This window comes from Natator depressus, chromosome 3 (genome assembly GCF_965152275.1).
Source record: "Natator depressus isolate rNatDep1 chromosome 3, rNatDep2.hap1, whole genome shotgun sequence".
Lineage (NCBI taxonomy): Eukaryota > Metazoa > Chordata > Testudines > Cheloniidae > Natator > Natator depressus.
The window spans coordinates 134,191,506-134,204,041 of NC_134236.1; the positions used below are offsets into that span (position 1 = coordinate 134,191,506).

At 38.3% G+C, this 12,536-nt stretch overlaps 1 protein-coding gene across 4 annotated transcripts in view; it reads left to right on the forward strand.

The window, feature by feature from the left end:
- The window catches only part of GGPS1 (geranylgeranyl diphosphate synthase 1), a 58,948-nt gene that overhangs the window by 7,282 nt on the left and 39,130 nt on the right, over positions 1-12,536 (forward strand). For 3 of the 4 annotated variants that reach the window (XM_074948870.1, XM_074948868.1, XM_074948875.1), the window contains one exon: positions 2,609-2,699. Coding sequence is in view for 3 of the 4 variants with exons in the window: in XM_074948868.1 (XP_074804969.1) it covers positions 2,630-2,699 (70 nt within the window). In the remaining variant the exon portion in view is untranslated. Of the gene's footprint in view, positions 1-1,505; positions 1,873-2,608; positions 2,700-12,536 lie in introns of those variants that run through there. The other variant, XM_074948869.1, reaches the window with a different exon arrangement.

Below are 12,536 nucleotides of genomic sequence, written 5' to 3' on the forward strand. Positions count from 1 at the left end.
TTCTCTTCTTCATGAGACTCTTCTTGTGGCATTAACTAGCAGTTCCTGTTCTCTTTTTATAAGTAGTTAGGCGGCGGCTTTTTTTTTTTCTTTTTTTTTTTTTAGCTGCTTCTGTAGGATTCCCATCTCTTCTTGACAAAAATTAGTTCAATCTAAGGCTAGGCATTTGACCAAAAGTAATTGGTCAAATATTGTCAAATGTCAAACGGTCAGATGTTGTAAAGTGTTAACTATTAGAGCAGTACCAAAAGAATACTGTATGATTTTCAATAGGGTTAGCTTTAGATTCTTATGCTTAATTACAAAAAACAAGTTACTTGAAGGAGTTATTTTAACTCCGAAAAATGTGAAACTCAATAAAGTGAAGTTCTGAAAAATGGAAGAATGGCGCTATGGTGCTGTCAATAGATTAGGTCACCGCCTACATTGGGGCATTTTTGGTGGAATATATAACAATATTTGACCTTGATCAAATAATAGATAATTAACATTATTTGACTGCTCAGTTGACCATATCGTCAAGCGTAGTCTGGACACCCATAGAAGCATCTGGAAACAAGAAAGAGGCAATGGTATCTTCTCCATGGACCACCCAGTGGCTTACAGATCAGTATGGGAAACCGTCTTGTTGTGAAAGGGCAGGGGAATTATATTTGGGCATGTATGTAACAGTTTGAAGTCATTGCATAGTGAGCAGGGCAATGTGTGAGTAGGAATTTTCTGAATATCTCGTAACTGATAGAGAACTTCATAAGGTATCACAAAACAACTTCTTTATTCATTTGGAGAGTTGGTAAACCTATATGCTCACCTTTTGAAGAACTCTATATTGAAAAATCATTTTTTCTCTAGAAATCTCATTTTGCAATAACTGCCAAATATGCTTACTGTAGCGGAACTGTACACAACCAACTCTGCATATTGTATAGCTCTGGGAAACATCTGGGGGGAAATCTTACATTTCAAATTCGTATTATCTGAAATTAACAACTTTCAGAATCTTAGCTTTTGGCTCTGTGCTTTTACAAAAAGGGCATGTGTTGGATAACCGTTTGAATGCAGTTTTTTGGCAATATGATAAACTCATAGCATCTCATAATGCAGTTCATAGAATTGTTTCTTACCTTTCCAGGATCTCCCTTTCTCTTTTTTTTTTCCTAGTCTCTAGTTCTTTACCCAATTACATCCTTATTTTGGGGTAAGATTGATATCCTTACTTTGCAAGTAGTCACACTGAATTTAGTGCAACTAATGGTGCAAGGTACTCTGTTTAGTGTGAGGAAGGGTACTGCAGTCTGGATTACCCATAAATTAACACTTAAGAAGGCCATCCTACCTTAAGTGTTAATTTATAATTTTTGTAATGCAAGTCTCTGTGCATCTGGGGAAAACTGTTACCAAGAGTCATCTAGGAAAATGGTCTGGAAATAGTAAATTGAATACATTTTACGTTTTAGCAAAAATTTTGATTACTCTCCTTAATATGCCTATTTTCAAAATGAGTACATTACATTTATAAATCTAGCAGCAAGGCTTTTGGCTGGTAGCCTAGGACATTCTTCAACTATTGTTAGGGCAAAACACTCCGTACAAGATGCCTTCTAAACAGACAAGGGCTGCTGCTGAAGTAAAATGAAACTTCATACTACCACTGCAGCTCCAATCTTCAAATGACATTAAAAGCATTGAGTTTTGAGCTGCTGCATCTGCAGTGCAGCAAGAAAGGTTAGAGGTGAGAGGAAAGAAAATGGATTACAGAAAGAAATCTGAAAAAAGAACAGAAATGGAGAGCCTGAGAGGAGAGAGCGGACATGAACTGAGAAATGAACATTAGAAGATGAATAAGCTATACAGACAAATCCAGGATTGGCGGTAAGAGAACTTGAGACACAAATGGAATACATGGTAGAAAAAATAAGGATAAAGAGAACCAAACACTTAAACTGATCTAAAAGAATAGGCCATAACAGACATAATGGTATGGATTTTAAAACAAATATGAAAGAATGGGTAAACCAAAAATTTAGAGTATTTGTTTTAAAATATGCCTTAAAAATTCAGGTTGTCTGTTTTATTTTTAATCAGGAAACTTAGAATAAATTTGTATTGTTTATGTCCAGGAACAAATACATACATTTAGAATTTGAATTATTCTGACTCTAACTTTTAGAAAGATCTACGTAATGGTGCTTGAGAGTAGTGTGGGATTCTATTAGCTAATTTTTAAATACCCATTTTCTCCAAAATATCTAAAATGTCTAAAGACCCAAACATCAAAGCAGATTCTAAAATTGTTCATAATGAATTTCAATTTAAATGGTCTTTGCTTTCTCAAAAATCAAAACAAGTTCCCCTGTTTTTTAAAATGTGCTGGTTAAAGTATATAAAGCAACAGCAAGACGCCTTCATTTTGTAATGTAAAGCCAATGATAGATAAAAAATGATGGGTTTCTTTCAAGCAACACTTTCAAGTGGCCTTTGTCCTAAATCCCTTAAGCTTGCTTATCTCTTCCCTTCTTTCTTAGAATTAGGGTCTGGCTTCTATTTTATTTATATATAATTTCTCTAACCTTGATTGTGGTAGTAAGAAGTCTCCTTTCTTTGACAGAGTGAAACACTGCTTCTTGAAATGGAGGGAATGGAAGAAACATCTGAAAGAATTCTTTTAGAGCCATACAAGTATTTACTTCAACTGCCAGGCAAGTGTCCTTTTACCATTCTGTTCTGTTTTTCTACTTGTTTTCAGAGCTTGATCAGAATTGTCCTCTACTTATTCTTTTGAATTTGTCCAGTCTTGACTTGTATGGACTTTGATTCTGAGTAGTTTAATTCTTTTACTGAAAGGAGCAGAATTTTCTATTTAGAAGAAATCTAACACTTCTGAGATTGTTCCTCTGGTTTGTCCAATTCAGAGAAACTGTTCTTCCTCTCCCCTCCCCACTGCATTCTAAGGAGCCAATATACTGTCTAATGCAGTGGCTCTCAACCAGGAGTATATGTATCTCAGGAGTACACAGAGGTGTTCCGGAGGTACATCAACTCATCTAGATATTTGCCTGGTTTTACATAGGGCTCTCAAGTGATTCAAAAAATTAATCGTGATTAATCACACCGTTAATAATAGAATACCATTTATTTAAACATTTTTGGATGTTTTCCACATTTTCAAATATATTGATTTCAGTTATAACATAGAATACAAAGTATACAGTGCTCCCTTTCTATTTTTGATTACAAATATTTGCATGGTAAAAACAAAGGAAATCGTATTTTTCAGTTCACCTAATACAAGTAATGTAGTGCCATCTCTTTATCATGAAAGTTGAACTTACAAATGTAGAATTGTGTACAAAAAAATAACTGCACTCAAAAACAAAACCATCTAAATCTTTAGAGCCACTCAGTCCTACTTCTCATTCAGCCAATCACTCAGACAAACAAGTTTGTTTTTATTTTCACGGTATAATGCTGCCCCCTTCTTGTTCAGTGTCACCTGAAAGTGAAAGAAGGTGTTCCCATGGCATTGGTGTAGTCGGCATCACAAGATATTTACATTCCAGATGCACTAAAGATTCATATGTCCTTTCATGCTTCAGTAACCATTCCAGAGGACATGCGTCCATGCTGATGATGGGTTCTTCTCTATAACAATCCAAAGCAGTGCAGACTGACGCATGTTCATTTTCATCATCTGAACATTAGATGCCACCAGCAGAAAGTTGATTTTCTTTTTTGGTGGTTTGGGTTCTGTAGTTTCTGCACTGGAGTGTTGCTCTTCTAAAACGTGTGGAGCATGCTCCACACCTTGTCCCTCTCAGGGTTTGGAAGGTGCTTCAGATTCTTAAACCTGGGGTCGAGTGCTGTAGCTATCTTTAGAAATCTCACATTGGTACCTTCTTTGCGTTTTGTCAAATCCGCAGTGAAAGTGTTCTTAAAATGAACAGCATGTGCTGAGTCATATTTCATGTTATAGTAGTCTCGGACGATATGGCAGAATGCAGGTAAAATAGAGCCAGAGACATACAATTTTCCCCTAAGGAGTTCAGTCACAAATTTAACACATTATTAAACAAGCATCATCAGCATGGAAGCATGTGCTCTGGATGGTGACTGAAGCATGAAGGAGCATATGAATGTTTAGCATATCTGGCACGTAAATATCTAGCAATGTCTGCTGCAAAAGTCCCATGGGAACGCCTGTTCTCACTTTCAGGTGACATTGTGAACAAGAAGTGGACAGCGTTATCACCTGTAAATGTAAACAAACTTGTTTGTTTGAGTGGCTGAATGAGAAGTAGGACTGAGTGGACTTGTAGGCGCTAAAGTTTTATATCGTTTTGAGTGCAGTTATGTAACAAAACAATTCCTACATTTGTAAATTGAAACTTTCACCATAAAGAGATTGCACTACAGTACTTGTATGAGGTGAACTGAAAAATACTGTTATCATTTTTACAGTGCAAATATTTGTAATCAAATAATAAGTGAGCAGTGTACATTTTATATTCTGCGTTGTAATTGAAATCAATATATTTGAAAATGTAGAAACATCCAAAATGTTTAATAAATTTCAATTGGTATTCTATTTAACAATGCAGTTAAAACTGCTATTAATCGCAATTTTTAACAGTAATTTTTTTTCTTTTGGTTAGTCGCGTGAGTTAACTGCAATTAATCAACAGCCCGAGTTTTACAACAGGCTACATAAGACACTAGCAAAGTCAGTACAAACTAAAATTTCTTGGAATTTGTTTATATATACTGAAATGTAAATTTTATTTGTATATGGTAAAAATGAGAGAGCAATATTTTTTTCAGTAATAGTGTGCTGTGACACTTTTGTATTTTCATGTCTGATTTTGTACGCAAATAAGTGTTAAGTGAGGTGAAACTTGGGGGTATACAAGAGAAATCAGACTCCTGAAAGGAGTGCAATAGTCTGGAAAGGTTAAGAGCCACTGGTCCTATATATCTCTGGTTGGTGAAAGGGAAAGTGCTAAAGACTTGGTCCAGCTCTTGTGAAATGGACATGGTCAACCCTGAGCCTACTATTGACCTGTGCCTTGGTGTATTTGGACCTTTTGATCTCTCTGTACTGTTGGTTTCTCAGTTATGCCCTTCTCAACATGTTGCATAAACAGTTGGTAATACGCCAGAATTTTCCTTTGGACCAATTTCCGCTGTTCTAAGTCACTTAATCTCCCCAGATGGTCAGCCAGGGGTTTTATATTGGTCTCAGGCCAGCTGGTAATATGCTCAGAGGAGGGCCTCCTCTGAGACATGGTAACACTTCAGGCAGAAGGAAGCTGATCATTAGGACAATAACTCACAAATCAACAGCATAGCATATGTTGTGCCATGTGTACAGGTAAGTGGCTTCTGTAGCTTTCATCCCTGAGCAGTGAAATGTAGAAAATAAATCTGAGAAGCCACCAAAGCAGTGACTAGTCCCATACAGGAAGGAAATAGTAAAACTGTTAGCACATTACAGCAGTGACTTCCATCCAATTTGTACTGTGAACTCTTGAAGACTAAAAGTAAGTCTAATGAAGATGATGCGAATGCCTATGCACACTTGGGAGAAATTTTAGGTGTGGTCAGGTGGCATTAATAGGCATACTCTGAGTACAGATGGTCCTTTAGAATGCCAAATATCTGACGTATGCAGGGTCTTGTAGTGAAACTTTCCTTTTGGTTATGGTGAACTTTAATTGTTAAACCCTACGAGTGCAGCAGTTATAATCTGTGTGCCACACATAATTCCAGTGTGACTATCAACTATTTCTGGTTGAAATGGGGAAGGAGAAGAGAAATTGCCAGTAACACTCCTTGCTCCAGCCTAAGGGGAAATCCCTGACTTCTAATATACAGCATCTCCCATTAGGAAGTGAATCAGAATGAATTAAGGTATTTCAAAGCGTGCTTCTTCTCTCCTCTTCCCCCCCCCCCCCCCCATGGCTGCCAGTAGTTCCTGCAAATGAACCACCCACTACTTGCCCCCTCTCCCAGGTAAAAGGAAATGTAGCTTCCTTCCCACCCTTAATAGTTATTTTCCTTATAACCAGAAGGTCATTACATGTTAAAATACTGAAGATGAACTTACTTTTTGCTAATGCATACACTGTTTGTTTGTAGTAGTTGGAGCTTAGTTTATCAGAAACTCAGTAATGGGAGTTCAGCATCCTAAAGAGAAATCAGAAATGGACAGCAAAAATGGCTCTAGAAAAGTTCTTTTAAAAACTAACTTGTAAATGTAGCTGTTTGTTTTAAAACTATTTTTTAAAAAAAAATACAGTAGAACCTCAGTTACGAACACCAGAGTTACAAACTGTAACTGGTCAACCATGCACCTCATTTGGAACTGGAAATATGCAGTCAGGCAACAGTAGAGACAAAAAAGCAAATACAGTGGTGTACTGTGTTAAGCTTAAATTTACTGTTTTTAAAACAACTTTTTAAACTTGACAAGGTAAGAGAACTTTCTGTGCTTGTTTCATTTAAATTAAGATGGTTAAAGCAGCATTTTTCTTAGTAAAGTTTCAAAGCTGTATTAAGTCAATGTTCAGTTGTAAGCTTTTGAAAGAACCATAATTTTTTGTTCAGAGTTATGAACATATGCAGAGTTATCAATGGCTTCCGTTTCCAAGGTGTTCATAAGGCTGAGGTTCTACTGTGATGTCTTTTCACGCTGTACATTTTTGGCTATGAAAGTGACCATTTTGCTGATCCCCTTTTATTATCATAATACTTTCGAGATTGACAGAACGCTGTTCCAAAAGAAAACTCTAAGGGGTCGTCTAGAGTGTAAACAGATATAACATCTTTTTTTTATCCTGCTCTGTGCGGAGGGGCATATGGTCTTGGCTATGACTGAAGTCTGTAGGGGACATTACTAGTAAATTCCTTTTTAAAGTTTAAGCATATTCTGTACTTTAGAAAGATGAGGGATTGACCCATCTCAGACTGCAGTCCTCTATCTATGGAAGAGATGCATGGTTTTGTCAGTGACATGAGCAGAGTATAGTAGAACCTGAAAGATACAGACTGACCGGCCAACTGGACACCATGGGGAACCAGAAGTAAGCTATCACCAGAGCCAAAAAACAAACCAGCAAATGCAATACAGGCACAATGCAGTACAGTATCTTAAAGGTAGGCACATCTGGGCTGTGTCCCCACCCCATACTCACCACAGCGTGGGGCAGCCACTTACAGGTAAGAGGTGGTGAACGCTGTTTTCCCCTCTCCCTCACTGGCTGGAAGGGGGACAAGCTTGCAAGCTCAGAGCTCAGGAAAGAAACTTCCCAAGTTGCTACTGAAATCTGGCCTGGAATGTAAGCTACTGAAGCCCGAACTCCTGCTTGCACGCTATGCTCTAGAGGAGCGGCTCAGTTTTAAAGGGCCACAGCCTGCACTGTGCGCCCACTGATGCTGCAGTGCCCCAGGGTGCTTCATCACCCTTGTAGCCCAGGGGGCTAGATCCAGCTGTCTTTGCCCACTCCCACTTGCCAGGCAGCCCTGCAGAGCTGTGAGCCCTTGCTCCAAGCAGTCTGCCCTGAGGAGCATCCCATAGTGTCTTGTTCAGGGTTATGAACAACCTCCATTCCCGAGGTGTCCGTAACTCTGAGGTTCTACTGTAGCATGGAAGAAGCAGGCAGAGTGTCACAGCTCTGTTTGTGCATCTGCTTTGCTGCCTCCTTTCTTTTGTGTTACCATACACTTTAATAATCTTCTGGAAAGAAGGATGCATGGTGAGGTAGAGAACCTTTTTCAGATGAGTTATTTAGGTTAGTCAAGTCCAGAGAACACTTCAGAGGGACCCTAACTAAGCTAACTGAATGGGCAACTTAGCGGCAGATGAAGTTCGATGTTCATAAATGCAAAGTAATGCAAACTTAGGAGTGTGTGGAATATTATTCACGTACCTTAGAGAGTTCTAAACAGTATCCAGTCGGGAAAGAAACTTGACATCATTATGGACAGCTCAATAAAGATTTCTGATCAATGTGCAGCTGCAATCAAAAAGGCAATGTCAAGATGTGTAAGGAATGGGATGAAAAACAATTCTGAAAATATAATAGCACTATAAATCAGTAGTTGATGCCCTTATCTAGAATACTTTGGCAGTGCTGGTCACGGCATCTTAAAGGAGGGAGATCAAAGAAAGTTTAAGTGAGAAGTTTTCCATACTCCTAATCATTCTCATTAAAGACTGAAAAATCAGGGATTATGTACCTTAGACTAGAATTGATATAACAAATCTAGAGAAGGTAGATCAGGAGAACAGAAGGTCCTGGTCTCCTAAAACAAATGGGCATTCAATGAAATTGAAATGTGACAAATTCTATAATAAGGAAATGCTTTCTCACTTGGTATGTAATTACTGTGAAACTCATAGCCACAGGAGGTCACTGAGGACAAGAAGGTTTCATATTAGTTTTGGACAATTATATGGGTAACCAGAATATCCAGAGATCTTTAGTTTCTCTCCTTTTAGAGTTCTGGAAGAGAGAACCTCATGGCTCAGGGTTTGTCTCTAAATACCCCAGAGACTAGGTTGACATCTTCATGAGGTGCAACTGGTCCCACTTTTATCTGGTTTCTTGCATCTTTCTCTGAAGCATCTGGACCTGGCCACTGCAGAATACAGGATTAAGTGGACTGCAGGTCTGATCAAGAATGTTTCTTTTTTATTTATTTATATGTATATATGATTCCATTTGTACTCTGTAGAACACACTGATATAACAATAGTCTGGGAGCATAGTATAGTAAAACCTCATTCCATGGGCAAGGGATTTGTCATTTGACCTGTAAAAATCTACAGAATCATCATTTCCATGGTGTCCTCCTTTGTGACATGGAGGGGGAAGAGTTCCCCCTACTCCTCCCAGCTTCGCATCCTCTGGCTGGTAAAAATTTTGATAAGTGTTGTCGGAAATGGGTTCAGAGGAGTCTCATTCAAAAGCACTTTCTCCCATAAACACCATGGTACCAAATATGACAAACCTAGAACAATTATATAGATATCTGAGAAACTTTAAAAATCAACTTCTTTTTTTAGTTATGCTTTAACACAGCAGTGCATTGGTCACATAAACCCATTGATTTTGGCTAAGCCTAGGGAAGGCAGCCTTGACATGGAGGATTGAAAACATTATTAATCAAAGTAGTCATCGGTGTCATTTCCATTGGGGCACCGCTGCTAAAACATCATACTGATCTTTGTCTGCACTGCAAAGTTCTGTACAAAGTAAGTTGCTGGCCAAACATATGCAGGCTAGTGAGCATCTGGTGTTTGCATAAGAGTATTTGATTAGCTGAAGGATTTATTTGTGAGCTCATGGTATTTCGTACGTAAATGGTGTGATCAGTCCATTGTCCAAGACTCATGTATGCCTGAGGAAGGAGGGTAATTTTGCATGCACTCAATCACCCAGTGTCATTCCGTTACTTGATAGCTTGCCCAGTTGATAGGTATAAATGCCCCCCTTGTCGGTAGCAGTTTTTCTGAGTGACCAGAGCAATCAGTGAGGCGAGGAGTTGTGGTTGGCAGGATGCATGTATGGGTATATGTGTAATCTACCATTACAAATGGCTGTTGGTTTAACAAGAGTGACTGCTTCATGCTGTTTCTCACCTGTTACACATGTTGAAAGTGTGCTTAATGGTTGCCTTCAAGAAGCAGGTATTCTTGAAACTCATGCCATGAGACCTAGTATAAGGCAAGTCTCGCTCACAGCTAGCACTTTCCTGACTTCTTCGACTTTTTCCTGGATGCTCGGTGTACTTCCTCTCCAACCTTCCAAATTCAGTTTGTGGGTGTGCTTGTTATAGCATATGATGTGCCACCAAGCATTGTTTTTAACGAGATCCTTTGGAGTGGTATTCTTTAAAGATTCAGCTATTAGTCAGTGTTCCATCTTCCCAGTGATGCTTAAATAGGGAATTTTAAATTATTTTAACATTGTAATTATGAAATAATGTTTATGTAACTCTGCATACTTTTTATGGATGGATTCTACTAATTTCTGGCTGAATGTTGACACTTTAACCAGTGCCTCATGACAGCTCTTGGCATAGTATACTAAGATGATGATCACTACACTGAATTGCTTCTTTTTTTACTGATAGAAAATAAACTTAAAGCACTTTTTCCATTATAGTAATCTCTTTTTAAAAAAAAAAAACAAAAAAAACCTGGCATCGTGTTCTGAGGATTAACTGATAACACAATACTGTCAGTTGAGGGCCACAGTTTAACTGTATATTTGTGCCTGCATTAAAGTATAATTTAAAAAACATTTTCTCATCTATATCTATGGAATTGTTCTAGGTTTGTCATGTTTAGTACCATTGTGTTTGTGGGAGAAAGGGCTTTCAAATGAAACTGCAGTTAGTCCATTTCCAATGACATTGTATTATCAAAATTTCCAACTGAAGGACCTGGAGTGGGGAGCTACGGTAGAGATGGGTCTCATTCTTCCCCCTTCCTGCTAGCCCACAGGGGATGACATCATTTGAAATTATGATTGTTGGTTTTTCTTTTTGTTAAACCAATCAAATGACATCTTTTACCTTTCTACCATTAACATATCCACAGAATTACACATGCTTCCAGCAGGGGCAACTCTAGTATAACTAGTTTGGGGAGCAGGGGGGTGACGAACCATTATTGGGGGAGCAAGGACTTTATTACACACACTTTATAGAATGGGGATAAATGTCTGACAATGTATTTACCTTCTTAAGTTTAATGAGCCTGTGATGAGCAGCAGCAAATCTGTCAACAGCTCTCTTCAGTTCAAGAGACTTCAACTTTGTTTTTTAGTAGCCAGGTCTCTTAGCCGGTCACTTGTCATGCAGTTCGTCAGGTAATCTTTCACGCTTGGAAGGCATGAGAATATTTTCACAGGCAGCACTTGACAGAGGAATAATCCCACCAGTCACACACAATTTGTGGAAGGCAAGTTTGTATTTATTCCAAAAATTAATAGCTGCAACCAATGGTCAGTCTTGTAAGTCTTCCCTTCTCTACATAGCATTCAGTTAGTTTTGGCAAGAGTCTTACCTCTGTCTATATCGCATCCGAAGTGTTCTCGAAATGGCTTCAATTTTAGAAAGTCATAGTTTTCATACTTTGGATTAAGGCACCTAACGCCAACAAGAACAGATTTATCTTCAGAAAATCTTTTTTTTTTTTAAAGTTCTCCAATTATTTGATCAAGCATTGTCAAAAAGGTGTGTGACCTTGAAACCTTCTTTATCTAGAAGGGATTATTCTTCACTTGATACTTCAGACAAACTGTATTCCTGAGGGTTTAGGCAACTTTCATGCACAGCTCTGTACTCGCCAGACTTCAGGCAGCTTGGAAGCATGTTCTTAAGCGATTTGTAATGACTTGATTCCATATTTCATCAGATGCCTCTTCCAGATCACTCATGTTCAGAAATTCACTGATATGAATGTTCACAGATAAGCATACCTGAGACAAGTCACACGTAGCTGCTTGCAAGTAGTCAGGTAACTTTAAGAAGTTGAATTTTCCTTCACATCCAAAGGAGGACAATAAAGTCAGTCTGAACTAACACCTTGTGCATCCACTGCCCTGTCACCCCTTGATACAGCTGGTGACACAAGAATGGATTAAACTGTCTTTTTCACAGCGTTACAAGCAGAAACTTGTCATGCCCATTGAGTGTCACAACTTCAATTCCGAAACTTTGGGTTGTGCTTTCTTTTTGAAAGGCTGTGAATTTAGTGAGCATATCTGATCCAGGATGGGGGAATCCAGTGTTTTGTTTTCTTTGCATACATCAGCAATAATGAAATTGAGCCTGTGGTTGAAACAGTGAATGTGTAATGTTTGCCATACTACTTCCCATAGGAACTTGCACACTAAAATTTCCACTGATAGCATTGGCACCATCGTAAGTCTGAGAAATGCAGTTCTGTATATCAGTACCACACTGACAATGTGGTGTTCCCATATTTAAAGATTTTGCATCAAGTGACTTGGCAGGATGGAAACCAAAAAATCTGTCATACAGTGCTATGCAAATAATATCTCAACGCAACTGCTTTGCTAACATTCTTAATTTTGTCAACCAATATAGAGAAAATAGTAGCCTCTTTCACTTCTTGGCTTATGCATTCAAATATAATGTCAGAAATGTTGTTGAATTATTTCATATTGTATTGATGAATGGGTGTATTTTGCATCGCATGGTTCACTTTTTGTTTTCTTTAACACATCATTGTATTTGGCTGTTAGCGTTGGGAGCTCGAGGAAGTTGCCCTTGTCGTTGCTGCTTTCTCTTTTTCAGCAATCCCCCAGACTGCAGTTAGTTGCAGGACATCTGCTGCAACTTTAATATACATGCAGTTCTCTTGCAGTAAAGCAAACGCAGGTCAGTAATTTGTGACTGAACTGAAAGACCATCTTTTGACTGAATGAAGTCTACCTATACCACTTGACAGCTCTTGTGAGTCCATTTTCATGTTAGAATCCTGTATCCTTTTTCCAGAGCTTTTT